At 36.3% G+C, this 17056-nt stretch overlaps 1 protein-coding gene across 1 annotated transcript in view; it reads right to left on the reverse strand.

Annotated features, from left to right (window-relative positions):
• Positions 1 to 3465: 3465 nt before the first annotated feature.
• The window catches only part of CCDC138 (coiled-coil domain containing 138), a 30610-nt gene continuing 17019 nt past the window's right edge, over positions 3466 to 17056 (reverse strand). Inside the window, exons 13-14 of the mRNA XM_041418029.1 lie at positions 4746 to 4884; positions 3466 to 3637 (exon numbers count right to left, since the gene is read on the reverse strand). Of these exons, the coding sequence (XP_041273963.1) occupies positions 3466 to 3637; positions 4746 to 4884 (311 nt within the window). The remainder of the gene's footprint in view (positions 3638 to 4745; positions 4885 to 17056) is intronic.

Genomic DNA, 17056 nt, shown 5'->3' on the forward strand with positions numbered 1-17056 from the left:
TTAGGTGAAAAATTCAGTATATAATTAAAGGATTCAGTGTAACAGCTCTGAATTATGAGCTCTACTTACAGCTCCTTTTAAATCTGGTCTGGTAAGTTAAATCATATATTTTAGACATTGATGCTGACCATGAATAGAAGTTCTTCAAAATATGTTGCCTTTGGCATACCTTCACCTTCAAGGTAAATTTATCTGCTACAAGAAATCTTTCCCTATTATATATATCAAATTCAGCTACATAACATTAGAAAGAGATGCAAGTCAGTCATGCTCAGGAGAACAGGAAAATAACACTGAAATCCCACTTTCAGACCTTTTATCAGCTGCTGGGAGTCACAGATATGAAGAAACAGAGCACAACTGTGCAGGTTGGGTAATGTTGGCCCACTTTATTTAGCTGTGCCAAGCTTCTGCAAATACAACTGTCCTGTGCCCAGGGAACAATCTTTCTCACAGATCTGCTAAATCTAGGCTTTGTAGATGAGGTCTGAAAAATTTATCAATAGGAAACCTTTTAAAAACATTAAGGGTGATTACAATTCTAAGGTAGACAGGCCTGTAAGAAAAAAAAGAAAAAAAAAAAGGAAATTATTTTTCATCGTTTTTGGTAGTCTTTTCTGGTATGAAAACTGTCTCAACACAAAGAGATGCAATACTCTTGTTGACTTTCTCATGTTTTTTTCAAAGAAAACCAGCAAGACAAAATTGTGTGTTAATTCTTTATCTTTCCTTAAAGCAGTAGGTTGCGACTGCAAGAAATTTTCTGTTTCATGGCAGTGATGGTAGTTAATCACTTCTGGAGACCTAAACATAAGCCAGACAAGGCAGACTGTAGCCAGTTTGAACTCTGTGTTCTGACTGATCAGCTCACAGGAAGCGTGGGAGTCCTTGCCTTTCTTTTAAGGGCAAGTGGTCATCATGTCTCTCGCTTCCCCTCAAATTCTCTCACAAAAAAATGGTTGAAAAATTATGTTCTCTGGAAGGATATTAACTCACCTCTTGACAGAGGTGTTTGGCATATCTAAAATAGCATATTCCTCTGCAGGAAACCAGAAAACTGAGATCACATACAGCATGTTTCCTTAAAGAATAGGGAGCTGCAGGAAATAGCTAGAGGTACAGTTAACTTTTTCAAATAGCTCTTCTTGTAGACAGCTTTCTGGAAGAAAGGTGAAGTAGAAGAAATGCAGATACTCATAGTGTCTAAATGCCACAAAAGCAGAAGAATCTCCAGAAAATTCTGGATTCCATCTGTGAGGGAAAGACAACACAAAGAGATGCCCAAAGTGTGGCCAACTTGACAGAAATCTATCATTTCCAAAACCTAAGACAAACCCACAAATGACAGCAGGGAATGCAACTGGCTTCCTCTCTTCCCAACAGAGACTGCCAAGGTCACTCGGGAATGATAACAGGATGGGGATGTTTGAGCAAGGCCATGACAAGGGCTGGTGTGAACAACTGGGGTAGGCTGGCTCAAAAGGCAGATGTTCAGGGCAGGGACGCCTCTCACCAGACCAAGTGTCTCAATGCCCCATCTAACCTGGCCTTGAAAAATTTGCATAAGATCAAAATGACTAGTCTAATGCTTAGGTCATCAGTATAATGCATCAATATTTAACAGACTGGAAAACCCTTTTATTTTGCATTTTAACAGAAACCTAACATTGAGATATAAAAACTTGAAATTAGCTGTGATTCAACTTTTTAGAGTGTAAACAATACTGTATATAAACCACATGGGACCAATATTAAAAACCACACCGTACTCAATGTGTCTCTTTTAAATGCATTTGCCATTATTAGATGACCACCTTGTGTTAAATTGGGATCCCAGGAAGATTAGTAGATTAAACTACAGCAAGGAAGGCTGAAAACTAAGAGCATAATCAACATTCTTGTGGAGATAAGAAAGCTAGCAACTTTCTACAGGTTTTTTTGGTTATTGATTTTTGTAGTATTTTTAAATGGTAGTAGATGGAGAAGCACATGAGGACTGGGAATATTCTTCCTAAATAACAGGATTTTGTCTCCAGCCAAAGATATATGCAAGCTTTTGCACTGCTGGTAAATTTGACAGAAACCCAAAACTACTGATGAAGAAATACTTATTTCAAAATGTAATTGATTATCAGAAAATTCTTTTAGCTGTGATTAGTGTTATTTAAAAATTACCTAGAGCTGGTTTCCTGCCAAGAGAGTGCACAGTGCTCACTCTTCTAGAAATACTTGGTGCCAAATCTGGTGTAGACTCCTTTCATAGAACAGCTTGTTAGAAATGTTAAGTCAACTTGCTAGAAAAATATTTGCAGTTAGAATTCAATTTTAAAGGCCAGTTCAAAGACTTCTGGTAAAAAAGAACAATAACAAAAAATTCCACCCCCCAAAAAAATCAAAAATCAAAAAAAATTAAAAAAAACCACCACCCCAACCCACCAACCAAAAATCACCAAACCAAAAACAAATAGAAAAAAGGCAAAAAATGAAAAATTAAAACTCTGAAGTTTTACACTGATGTCAGTGTTAGTCAAAGACTGAAATACAGCATATCTTTAAGCTTTAACTGCATTTTCAATTTTAAAAATACAGGTTTTCAGTACTTACAGTACAAATAACCAATAGAAGACTAATTTTAATTTTTAAAAGTATCCTATTTCAAATTTGTAAGAATTTCTAAACACTGAACTGTGGCAGACAAAAAATATATTCATACTCAGAAAAGAAACATGGGTACCATGAAGATTGTATTGCAAATTAAAACAAAATACAGCAGAAGCAATAAAATAATTTTATGTTACAGATTACTATTCTTACATTTTAAGAAATGCTTTATTTACATTTGCAAAGATATTACCATCCAAAGTTGCACTATACAAGGCAGGATAAAATACTAAATGTTACTTAAATACAAGAAAAGATCAAACAAACTCTAAGAAAATTCAGAAATCAAACCAACAAAATTTCTTATTCAATACATCTAGTTACGTTAAATTAAAATCTGGTTTTAATCATTAAAACTGCAGATTTATCAAAAGATAATCTTCTAAGATACCTGCCTGCTACTTATCAACCATAAAATAAATTAAAGAATTTACAAAAGTCTCTGAAGAGTCAAAAGTAACTAAGATTCATACCTGTAAGGAAAGACTGGTATTTCTGATCTGCTTACTCTAAGTATTCAATTGCTGACATTGCATGAGTCATTCACAACAGCAGCATCATTTCACTTCTGTAGAAAATACTGAAGAGAGCCATCTAGCATATTACAAAGTTTTTCATTTTCCTTTTTAAGAATGAGTGAAACATAAGTGAGAATCCACACGATACACAGCAAATACACAGTACTGAGGTGCTGCTTAACATATTTATACAACTCAGTAAAAAAAAAAAACCTCCAAATTTTAAGCAACAACATAGGCAGCTGGTATAATTTATACAGAACAATACTTAGATCGAAAGCTCATGCTATTGACTTGTGCTTAGACTGGAGTCAAGAGAGTTACTTCTCAAGAATTCCAAATTCAGCAGAATTGAATTGAGGTTTATGCAGAGAAAGGTGTGATCTGGATCTACAGTTCTACGCAGTTCTTGGAACATTCGATGAAGACCAAACAATTCAAACAGCTTCTTATTGCTTCTGCAAAAGATTTTGAATAAAATAATTGTCAATTTAAAATGGAGAGGTTTCATATAAACACTAAAGATGCTACAGAAAATATATTTTTAATGAAGTTAAGTGTGCATTATTTTGAGTATTTAATAAAATTCTTCTTTGTATGTTTCTAAACATAAGGTTATCAATGCATGGTGAGAAAAATTTGGCAAAAATTAATAAAAATTATCAGTTTTCTTGAGTAAGTGATGTGTACACATAGTATAATGGAAGCTCAAGGAAAGTCTGTAACAGGGCTTTTCACTCATGTGAAACAAGATTTCAGAGAAAATAAATTTTAAAAAAATAGGATTTATGAGCCAATTTTACTTTCACTAGTAAATGCCAGTTATAATTTATATTAGATTATTTTATAGGAAACCCCTTTTTCCTAGAGTTCAATTTTATTCCTTACAAGAAATGAAAACCTCCGTTTTGTCAACAGCTTTAAGCCCAATGTAAAAATTCCTCAGTTTAGATATCCCCTTACGTAAATGAAACAACCCCACTGAGCAATGTGCCAGTGAAGCTCAGCAGCACATTATAGATATGATAACCTTTGTTACAATAAGCCAATAATCAGTAAGCAACACAGTTTAAAAAGTTGAATATTCCCAAAAAGGCTTAACTGGCTCAAAATCTTAAATTTTTTGAAGGAAATAAAAACAGATGAAGCTTGACTGCAAGTCAAAGATAAGACTAAATTTTCAAAGGAGCTTACTACTAGGTATCTGAGTAAAACTGAAAGTCTAGGATTCTCTTCTAAGAGAATCTTAGAAGAATCTAAGAGAATCCTTCTAAGCATTTTTGTCACCTGCAGACGTAAGGAATAATTCCTCTTTAAGTCTATATTGTGAGGCTTTTTTTCTAGTTTGTACTCTGCAAATTGAACTGATTTATGCACTAATTGAGAGGCTTGTTTTAAATCTCTGTGACTGAAAATTTAACTGCTACAATTAAAAGTCCAGCATTGTATATGGTGGAGGGAATAAACAGAAAAATAGAGATGAGTTTTTGGAAAAGAAAAAAGATAAAGGTCACCAAGTTCATTAACCTAATAATAGCTAACAGAATAATAGTAATAAAGGGTTACTTTATTCTGGAAAGTTTTTGCAGTATAACACAGAGCTTCTCCAAAACTGCAATATCTAGCTTAGAACTTCGAAGCAATACAGAGCAAGTGCGGAAGAAGGATTCATTACTGCAGGCTTCCAGGAAAGGCTGTAAGGAACCTGGAAAAGAAAATTATTTAAAAACTGTATCACAGAGTTCAGTGCAGAGCAAAATATAACTGCTATTGATACCTTTAGAATGCCTAAAATGCTTCATGTTGTGCAATAATTACAACCACCAAATATTTCAGTTTCTGTTGAACATGTGATGCAAAACTCAGATGAAACTAGAAACTGAAAAAATGCAGGTTCCTAAGAGTTCCGACACTACTGATCCTTGAATTAAAGCAGTGTCTATTCTCTTGAGAACAAAGGGAAAAAAGGAAACAGAATAATATTAAACTCAAATAAAAAATCTTGCAATGAAAATGTTTATGCAATGCTCATTTATCATGATTTTTTCCTTCAGACCATGGGAGGGGAACATTAAGCTGAGCAAAAAGACTCAGAAAGAACTATTTTAAACTGCTGCAGATCACATGGGCAGGGACAGTACATATAAGAGATTGTGTGAGACCTGAGAGTCTTTCATTTTTAGCATACTGTCCCTATACTCAGTTTCAAAAGAGTAAACACAGTAATTAAGAGGCAAAACACAGTAAGTAAGAGGTAAAAGTAAGATCTGTACAACAATTAAACACAAAAACCCCTCCCTTAAAGTAGTGGATGAGTTTTTATGTCACACTGAAAAGCATTCCCCTCTACCCTGTTTCCCAAAATCTAGTAACTTCAAAATAACGTTAAATCTGTTCCCTGGTTACCTGATTCTTGATTCTCATATTATAGATTAATTTATAGCAAAAACATAAAGAAAAGAAGTAACAATTTGTTTTTCTTTAGAATTAACAGACTTTCATATACCACAGGGCATTTGCATTATGAGAATACACATGCAAGGAAATATTTTAATTGCACAATGTTAAAATATTTAATGTGTTCCCCTTATTAAGAAACCACAATATGCAAATTACAGCATAAGTCAACAAAAAAGACATTAAGAAAAATTCATATCCTGAATAGTGTAATTTATAAATAGGATATCAAGATGTTTTTATCAGTACAAAAAGGGCTGGATGTATGTTTTGGTCCAAATTTTCCTTTTCCTCATTCAAGGACATATGACTTATTAAATGCAACAAGTAGCCTTGGAGTGACTTCAAGGTTTTAATTTATTTCAGAAGGTTTACTGAAAAAAATCTGAAGAAATGCTACAGAAAACTTTTTGAAAAAGGGCTTAAAAATGAAATCAACTTGGCATTTAAGTCAGCCTGAGAGCCTAGATAACTAATTTTCTGCACTCTGCATTTATGCTGAATATTCAGTAAGGACCCAGTTATTTCTATTCCAACAAATGACCAAGTGCCACCTCTCTGATACACAGGGAACTCATGAGACTTGTGGGCCTTTGCTGGTTTATACCCTCAAATGAAGAGACTGAGGAACAGCAAATGCCTCTATCACGAATCAGAGAAACTGCAGCTATAAATAATCTTTCCTCTCTTTTCAGCTGAGGTACTTTTGCTCCTTTGACTTAAAACGCTGGACTCAACAGATGGGATCCACAACATACGTAATGGAATGTGTGGATGGAAATCATACAGATGCAGGATAATAACAGAGTTTGGTAGCAAGAGGCCAACCTTGCAGCAATAAAAAGCAACAACAACAACTGACGTTCTGTAAAGTTTGGAAAAGGCAGGCAGATGTTTTGTGGTTTGTATAGCTGAAATGTCCTCTGTTCTTCACCCAAAGCAATGCAAAACAACAATTAGTCAAAGAGATATGCATTATCAAGGCAATAAATCACTATAAATTTATTTGCTTTTCTGTTTACATCTACTTCCATGTTTCTTGCATTCTTCCTACCATGTTCAATACACCTATGGTTTTATGCACGTTGTCCTCTCTGTTTTAGTACTACTTCCAGTTAGAATTTGCTGTTTCTAAATTGTAACAGTAATAAATATAAAACCAGAATGAAAGTAAAGTAGGAAAGAAAGCAGTAAAAAGTGAAAAAAAGATAAGTAAAGATACTATTTCTCATTTTATTTTAGCTTGTGGTCTTCAAGGCACAACACTTTTGATATTTTTTTTCAGTATTTCTGTTCTTTCTCTGCAGAAGGTATTATTTTTCAGAATCTGTCATATAAAAAACCTCAGGACTATCTGTCAATTACAGCAACCAGAAAATCCTTAGATGAGTTCACCACATGTGCTACATTTAGTGATACGTGACTGACATACACTCAAGACTTAGGGCTCTTTATTGAGTCACTGCTCTCTGTGGCAGAAATCTGGGGTTAAGTACATACAGCAGAGTCTTAAACCTGGAAAAATAATTAACTAAAATTTCACTTCTGGTATGATGCTGTAATGCCCTAGTGAGTCTAGCTTGTTAAAATCCATGAAAAGTGGAGACAAAACTATGAATAGAAACAGCAAATAAGCAAAGCCCAGTGAACACAATCACGATCTTAAGAGTGCTTCCTGACCAAATATTTCTATCATTGAAGAGTGCTTGAAGTAAAATTTCTGTGAAATAGCAGGAAGAGATAACCTTCTCTAAAGCAATGAAAATCTAGGACTACAAATTATGTAGTCTGTAACTTTATAGTAATTCTGTGGAGCTACAAATTTTAGAGATTCCTCTAAAATTTGCCACAGTTCCCCCAAATGATTGCCTATTCCCAAGAAACAGAAACGGTCAGTCCTATCAACCTGCACTGCACCCCTGATGAAATGTGTTTTAACAACAAAAACTTGAAACAGTATCTTTTACTTACCAAAGACGCTTATCAGAAAGGAAAGAAAAGAATAAATAAATGTGTGAGAATATTTGACATTCAAGAAACAAACTGAGAAGAAAGGCTTTCCTTCTTTCTATTGCCTGTTAAGACAAAAAATGGCTTTAAAAAACTCTTTTAGCATGACTGCTGACTCATCTGACCTCTGATTCATGAGAGATCTGAAGGTAACAAAGACTCCTTGGATGAACAGGGCAATCCTACAATTTATTCCTGCAAATACCCTTAAATAGCCAAAAAATGCTTTTAATTCCTTTTCTGCAGGGTAAACAAATACCATATTTAGCTGACCTGAATATTTCTGCCACCCTGCGTTTACTGGTTCCTTAAATATATACATTAAGAAAACAACACACACACACACGTTGTAACAATGTTCTGACTTTGATGTTTACAAATTAACATAAAAGACAACATTACTTTTAAGACAGAAGATTTTTCCTATAAAACAGAAAAGCTAACATGGTCTAAATGTTGGCAAAGTTAATCATGTGAAACCCAACTGAAAAAAGTACTTTCTGTACACTGTGTATATATCCAATTCAGATAAGCTTTTGAAGATTATATTCTAAGCAATCAGAAAATGAACAAAACAAATACATAATTTAAATGCATGATTAGTTAATCTAGCTGATTAACTACAAATAATAAGCTTCATATTTTTAAATATTTTGGTGGCTTAGTTTCTGCATAGATTTTGCTTTTCTTCAACTATTTTAGAAAAATATAATTGGAATTTCTCCTGCCAGGACTTTGTCACAATTTAAAATAATCTGCAAAAGCCTCCAGTGGTATCCTTAAAAAACTGGAGCGTGCTGTAGTTGCATTAACTTAGCCTGATGGGTAGACTGCAACGAACACTAAGCAATTTATCATTGTTGACAGGATTCATATGAAATTTACCCTCAAAGTAATCAGTCACACAGCATAAAATCTCACCAGCTATAGTTACCCAGAAAATTCTGTTTCATACCTAAAGCTATGTCAATTCAGGAAATAAAATGCCAACTCTAAGTTAATATTTTAACAAATCAACGATTACAGTTTTGCCTCGTTTTCTAATTGAGAGAGGATGTGCTGGGAGAAAGGAGAACAGGTCTCAGCCCTGCAAGTGAATGATGCAGCAGTGCCCCCACCAAGAGTATCACCATCTTTACTGGCTGTGGTGGAAACATAGCAAAGGATGAGGAAAAGACTACCTAATGCCTCCACTGGCTCAGTCTTTAATAACAAGACCAGTTGTTTTCCAGGTACCCAGCCTCCTGAGCTGGAAGACAGGGACAGAGAGCAGAAGGAAGCTCCTATAATCCAAGGGGAAATGGTCAGTGACCTGATACACCACTTAGACACACAGACAAGCCTATGGGACCAGATGGGATCCACCAAAGGGTACTGAGGGAGCCAGTGGGAAATGCTCACCAAGCCACATTCCATCATTTACCAGCAGTTCTGGTTAAAGGGGAAAGGCTCAGGTACCTGGAGACTGGCAAATGTGACCACCATCTACAAGAAGGGCCAGAAGGATGATTTAGAGGCCTGTCAGCCCAACCTTGGTGCCAGGGTAGGTCACGGAGCAGGTCATTCTGAGTGCCCCCACATGGCATGTGCAGGGATCAGGCCCAACCAGCACAAACACGGGTTTATGAAAGGCAGGTCCTGCCTGACCAACCTCATCTCCATCTACGGCCAAGTAACCTGCTTGGTGGATGAGGAAAAGACTGTGGATATGGTTTACCTAGACTTCAGGAAAACCTTTGACACCGTTTCTCACAGCATTCTCCAGAAAAAACTGGCTGCTCAATGTGTGGAAGAGTGCACTGTTTGGTGGGTAAAAAACAAGTAAAAACCCTCCAGACTGGTAAAAAAACAAGTCAGGAAGCAGCACTTTGCAAGGAGAGAACAGTCAATGCAATATATTTTTTGGATTTGGACTAAAAAATGGAAAACTGAACATATGTGCCCTTCAGTAAAAATCTAAAGATACTTTCAGGAACTAAAGCTGAGAAATAAAAAAGAAAATAAAATCTACTATAGGTTTATCTGTAGGTATGCGTCTAGGAACTACAGTTGTTGAGGCAGAATAGTCAGGTATTTCTGTCTGGTAAATAAATGCTACAGCAGTTATAACTAATCTATACATCAATACCATTTGAAAAAGCAACACATGATATTATATTGCAGAAAATGGGGGTTAGTAGGATGGCTGGAAGATGTGCTGTGCAAGGAATTCACTACAAATGAACTTCAGTTTTAAACACTGATTTTTGCAATTCTGCTTATCTGGTGTACTAGTTAATGACTACGACATAAAGGTAGGAATAGTCTAATGAAATTCCATGCTGGAACTGCCTACTTAGAATGCAGCAGATATAAAAGACATGGAAATCAGAATTATCTTACTTGCTAGAATAGCAGAAGCATAAAGTTGATATGCTGATAATCAACATACATTTTTTTCCTAGAAAATCACTGATTATCAGTGGATCAAAGCATGGATTTGATCATCAGAGGATGAAATCTTTTGCTGTGCTGATTGAACTCAGTTTGCATATGAACAATCAGCATGGCCTTACCATTAAAGACTGATTCTGATGAGGCCTGACAGAGAGAAAAAAACATTTTACAAATAACCTAGGTAGCACTTAAAATTGAAGTTGTACACTGCTATGGGTTACTTTGTTCAAGAAGCCAGAAAAGGCTCAATGAAATATCAGAATCACAGAAGGAATCACAACTCTGTCAGCACACACCTGATGAAGCTTTGCTCCAAACACAAACTCAAAGAAAACCTTAACATAAAAAAACATCGCTTGGCATCACCTGTAGTTCTGTAACATTAGATTGCAAGTGAGCAGGTATGTAAAGTCTGAGCTCTGACAATGCACAGATGTTACTCAAAATACACAATTTTAAATTTCCACTTCCAAGGAAAGCCTTTCTTTATGTAATTATATCAATTATGATGTTGATCCAAAAAAAGCTGGCTAAAAAGTACAGTAGTTCTTATAGTCAAATACAAAACAAAATATGCATAGAAATATTTTTCCTACTTAAATAATTTTATGGAAAACTATAAAACTGTAAACTTTTAATTAAAAATATGCAAGTTTACTAAATAAGAGCAAACAAGATCTTACTTAAATAAATTTCAATGTTCTAAAGATTTCATCACTTAAATTGACTGGAAAGGGGATGTGCATATCCAAATACTGATATAAACAACTCTTTTTAGCATAAAATAATTTTTAAAAGTTAGCATTCACATCTACCTTCAAAATTATATGCTGCTTAGGTACCACATTTCCCAAAATGAACAGTGAAACTTTAATTCTGAAATGGCTACTTGGCTCTACATAACTTTGTATTTAATGGTTCCTTCTATTTATTGTTTTGGAGTGGATGAGACAGGGGTCCAAAATTCTGAATGGCTAAGCATTACATGACTGTTACCAGAAGAGGGAGAAAATAATGACACAGATGCTATTTGTTATTAGAGAAGGGTACTTCATACTAAATGAATTTCATCAAAATCAAAGTATTCAAACTAAATTTTAACCGAATTAACAAAAATGTGTGCAAAGTTTTGGTGCACTTGCTTGCTTTCAGCACATATAGGTGGGTCCTAGCATTATCTAGTCTGCATTTAACAGAGTTAGAGATCCTTATCTGTGGTTAAAATATTAAACTAAAATGTCTATTAATACAACACAATTATCCACTATTCTCAGAAGAATGAATAAAAAAAAATTGCAAAGGCAAGATAGGATAATAGAGGAAGGATTTCCTTTTAAATCATTTGAATTTCAATGTTCATGCCATGTGAGCTGTAAATCACTTCTATCACTATAGCTTCAAAAAACAAGTCCTCAGGACAATTTCACATCTGCTTTTCATACAGGTGAGGGGAATCCTACCTTAGTACAATATTCACCAACTTGACATTTTTATGCTTTCAGTACTGCAGAATAAACTCACTGCAAAGCTGCAATCCTACAAAGTTACCAGTAAAGGTAATATGCTGGAAAATGTTGAATTTTAATCTGTTTAAACATACGGGCATTTTTTACTCCATGCCTTCACTGCTTGTAATCTGTGAAGTCTCAAAATGCTAATAATCAAGAGGAAACAGAAAGGGGTAGGTTTGAGTTTTCTTGCCAAATTCTGACCATTGACTTTTTAGAAGTACCTACAGTGCACCTTGTAGAATTCCTAGGATCAGTTATGGAAGCATTCCAGCAAAAAGGAAAAAAGAAGTGCCCTATAGATGGTCCACATAAGAAGACTTCAGTTTACATGTAAATAAGCACAGCTTCTTACTATGGAGAAAATCCTTTTATTTTCACTGGTTTCATTAACTTTTCTATGAGACTACACCTGGACGCAGACTTGGTTATCCATGACCAGAATATTTTCTTCTTAAAAGAAAGTTGAAATTAAAAGTAAGGTTCAGTGTATATGTAAATACAGCTCACTTTTGCAGTTATTGAAATTCTTCAGTTATGTCAATATGGTAAAGAAATCACACTTAAGCCCTACCAGAATGCGCCATAACTTACAGTAAACTTGAGAGCATCATTTTCAGACTTTTTTTTTGAAGGTGTTCTCATTTTGATTTGTGAATAAGTACACACTAATATAAAATATACTCTCCGCAAAACAGAAATAAGCTTGAAGACAAAGTATATTTAAGTTTTATTTAAAGCAAATGCCAATGTTTGTAATGTCCAGTGAGCAGGTAAGTTTTGATTTCATTGAATGAACTTAAGGCTGAAAAAGGGGAAAACACAAATCAACTTGACAGCAGTCAGGTATCACTGCAGGAGGAATTTAGGACATATGAGGTCTTTGTATAAAAGTGCAAAATGTGAAAGCGAGGCAGGGAGCTCTCTGCCAACAGGGTTCAAATCAGGCATGAACCAGACTGCAGTTAACAATGGTATTTTTGATAGGTGAATATAAACTCACTACATCATTTGAAACCTTTTTAACTGATTTACAAGTTTAAAAGAAACACAATAAGCTGTGTGAGAAGACAGGAAGAACACTATTGAACAAGATTGTATATGACAAGTATTCAGCTACAAGGTGATTTAATACCAATGACGTGATGTTCTTCAACACCCACAGAACAAATTTTCTTGATGAGGTCATGCTACTTATTACTAGATTGTTTCCACAAAGTGTTTCAAGTCTGGTGTCCAGGATTTCTCTTGAACAATGTGCTGCAACACTGTCCTAGAAACAAGGTCTGCCGAGGAAAGAAATTTGTATTCTTAGAGAGGGAGCTTTGGGGTATGAAGATGGCCTAGAAGCCACTGTTTCATACTATAACAATCTGGATAATTAGAAGTAACAATTACTTTAATTATCAAACATTCATTTTCACAGTAATTATAATGGGAGATGGTAAGGGCTTTGTTAAGCAATAAATACATTAGATGCCATTTGACTAAACTGAAACACTGGCATGTAGCAGTTAATATGTTTTGCCATCAAAATTTCAAAGACAGTCAGAGCACTGTGCATTTGTAGAAATCTATCACAAACCATTCAGCATTTAACAAGATACTAAAGCTACTTTTTATGACAATTCTGTCACAGAAGTTTTGGTTTTAGATCTGTCTTCATAAGGGTCATAGCTTAGAGATGGGACTAAAAACTGAACACCATGGCCTGGTAGCCTGCTTTCTGTAACTAAAGTAAGGAAACCTTCAAAAGCTGTGGTACTGAAATCTTTCTTCCCTATTAAATGAGCAGGAATAGATATCTTACCCTTTTCCTTAATGAAAAGCAAGGTAGATGCCTTTATAGAGCACTCATTACATTCATAGACCAAAGGATCAAGTTGAATGTTATGGCACTCATCTGAAGTCCCAGATTAAAGGAAAAGAACACCATGACTGAAAGAACATTGCAGGACTTGCTCCCTTGACTCTGCTTTTATCAGTCAGTCTTTGTAGTAAGGGAAAGGTGGGCATCCTCCAGAAAACAAACATGGATTGAATACTGGTAATGGGTATGGAGAGCAAAAAATAAATCGAAAAGGATGTAACTGAACTGACAGTCCTCCTATCTGACCATGGAAAAAGAAATGAACCAATGAGACAGCTACAGTAAAAATATAGCTAAACCAATTTATACAACATTCTGTACACTTTTAAACAAAAATATTAGCACAATGTAATAAGAGAAAAGAGATAAAACATCTTTGTGGAGTTGACTTTCTACAGTCAGGTTCACAACAATCTGTTAACTCCCACAACTGTGCAATTTAGAAGCAACCTATTACTTCCCCTGAAGAGAGCTGACTAAACCAACCAGACTGCAACTCAGGCCACTGAACTCATCTGAAAAAAAAAATTCTCCAGTATATAAACAACATGAAATATAAATTATTTTAAATTATATTGTTTATCATAAGAATTGCCTACATTTTCATTTCAGTTATTTATTAATGTTCTAGCACAAGTTAAAATAAGCAATTTGCTAAGAAAATGCAAGTGGTTAGGTAAAAACCCATACAGTTGCAAAATTTTGTTCCTCAAATCTCCTAACAGTAAATGTAATGAACAGAATCCACAGAAGGACTGGAATATGGAAAAAAAACCAGTACTATGAGAGCATAAAAGTAAACTGAAACTGAAGTTCTTTTTACACAAAGTAAACTGTCTGAATTACTGCATAACATCTTTAGCAGTTCCTCTCACTCTTATGCCCTGGGGAGCATACTAACCTCAACGTTTTTCACCCCTGACATTTAAAAGTCAGCCTTTGGACCAACTATGAATGAGTTTGCATATGACAAGAACAATGATCAGCAGAACATTTTATCTCCTCCTTAGGCCTTAAGATTTCTGTAAAAGAGGTGAGGCAAACAAGATTGGCATATATATATATTTATACCACATACATATACATATTCTGTATATCACAAACATTGTTATAATTCCAAATATGTTAATGATTGGGTGTACTGGGTCTGGCTGAGACAGGGCTAATTTTCTTCCCAGCAGCCCTCAAAGTGCTGTGCTTTGTATGGGAAGCTGGAAAGGTGCTGGTAACACATCAGTCCTTGGCTACTGCTAAGGAGTGCCAGCACAGACAACAACAGCACAGTCAACACTGTCTCTGTAAAATTCCCCCTCACCAGAAGGCTGGGGTTGGGCAAGGTCCTGGTAGGGGACACAGGCAGAACAGCTGAGCCAAAGTGACTCCCATATCAGTTGCTATTAGCTCAGCAACACAAGCCAAGAGAAGAGAGGAGGAGGAAGGCAGCATGAGAGGGAAAGGGGGGAATTCCTTATTTACAACACATCTTCCAGAGCAAACTCTATGCATGCTGAAGCTCCACTTCCCAGGAAGTGGCCAGACACTACCTACCGATGGGATCCTCTGGCTTTCTTTGGTTCCATTTGTGGACTATGCTTTTGCTTTAATAAACTGCCTTTAGCTTGACCCAAAATTAATTTCTTCAATCTTATTTTCTTTTTCCTGTTCTGCTGAGGGGAGAGTCAGAATGGTTTGGTGGGCACCTGGTGTTCAGCCAGGCCATCCCACTATATTGGGACAAAATAGTGGAATTATTTTTTTTAGAATTATACAATGGCATGGAAACTCACTGATGCCAGGAAAATAACAGTGCAGCTAAACTTGATGCAACTAAATTTCAAGAAACATATAGAAATTAGCTTCCTAGGGGTACCAAAATTCTTAAACATTTCTTCACAGAATTCCACAAGTGGCCTATCTGGAGCGGTACACTGATGTTATCTACCCTTGTACAGAGGAGATGTAGAAACAGAAAAAAAGTGTCACCTTTCAGTCCTCTGTCATTTCCCATTGAAATGTTGGTCTCAGGACTCTCACAGCTTGTTAATGCTAAACTCATGAAGAGAGATGGACTGCATGAAAGGCTGTCTGCCAGTAACATCCACAGCAGTGAGACTATTAATTTTAATTTGCCATTAAGTTCTTGGACAGAGAGAGAAAAAAAGATGATACTAATGCCTCAGCTGCTGCATTTGACATCATATTTTCAGTAAGTGAAGCACCATCAGTGTTGTGTGAACTTGCAAGGGAAACCTGAATTCTGAACCCACTGTACTAGACACACTATGAAGCCAAATCAATGATACTGATCCAAAATATAAGAACATGCACACCAATCCCAAATCTGCTTAAGCAGTACTGTAGACTCTCATTCTAGCTTCCATCAAGAGAAATATCTGTCTTACACTAGTCTAAGAAATATCTGTCTTAGACCTTCAGAGAGACCTTAACAAGTTAGAGAGCTGGGCAATCACCAACCATAAGAAGTTTAACACTGCAAAGTGCCAGATTCTGCGCTTAAAATGGGGCAACCCTGGATGTACAGACAGACTGGGGAATGAGAGGCTGGAGAGCAGCACTGAGGAAAGGGACCTGGGGGTTCTGGTCAGCAGAAAACTGAACATGAACCAGCAGTGCCCTGGCAGCCAGGAGGGCCAATCCTGTCCTGGGGGGCATCAGGCACAGCATGGCCAGCTGGGCAAGGGAGGGGATTGTCCTGCTCCGCTCTGAGCTGGGGCAGCCTCACCTCCAGTGCAGGGGGCAGTTTGGGGTGCCACAAAACAGAGAAGAGATTAAGGTATGAGAGAGTGTCCAAAGCAAGGCAACAAGGATGGTGAGAGGAAGCCTTATGAGGAGCTGCTGAGGTCACTTGGTCTGCTCAGCCTGGAGGAGACTGAGGGGAGACCTCATTGCAGCCATCAATATCTTCATAGAAGGAAGAGGAGGGGCAGACACTGATCTCTTCACTCTCATGACCAGTGACCAGAAATCGAGGAAATGGCATGAAGCTGAGTCAGGGGAGGTTTAGGCTGGATATCCATGGAAAGGGTGGTTCAACACTGGAAGAGGCTCCTCAGGAAAGTGGTCACAGCACGAAGCCTGTCTGAATTCAAGAAGCATTTGCACAACATTCTGGAGCACAGGCTGTGACTCTTTGGGTGTCCTGCACAAGGCCAGGCACCGGACTTGATGATCCTGATGGGTCCCTTCCAATTCAGCACATTCTATGATTCTGTGATTCTTCATATGCAGCTTAAGTAATTATCCTCAATATATGAGGGAAACCTAGGCTTCCTTTCTGGAACATGAGAAAAATAATTTCTTACAGGGGAGAGGACCTACCTAAGGACCTCAGCTAAGCCTGGACTGCACAGAAACATTAGCATTCATTGCTCATTATAAAAAAAAAAGGGTACATGCAGTTACAGGGAGTAACTGCAACACAGTAGTTATTTCATATCTGATTCACATTTTTCAGCCTGGACAACTGAGATTCAAATCTGTAAAAACATCTCATAAAAAAACACCACTTAAAAAATAAAGTTATAGAAAATTATATGCTAGAAAAATTTCCACTGGCCTTTTTTCCAATTTAATTT

This window comes from Onychostruthus taczanowskii, unplaced genomic scaffold (genome assembly GCF_017590055.1).
Source record: "Onychostruthus taczanowskii isolate IOZ18803 unplaced genomic scaffold, ASM1759005v1 scaffold58, whole genome shotgun sequence".
Lineage (NCBI taxonomy): Eukaryota > Metazoa > Chordata > Aves > Passeriformes > Passeridae > Onychostruthus > Onychostruthus taczanowskii.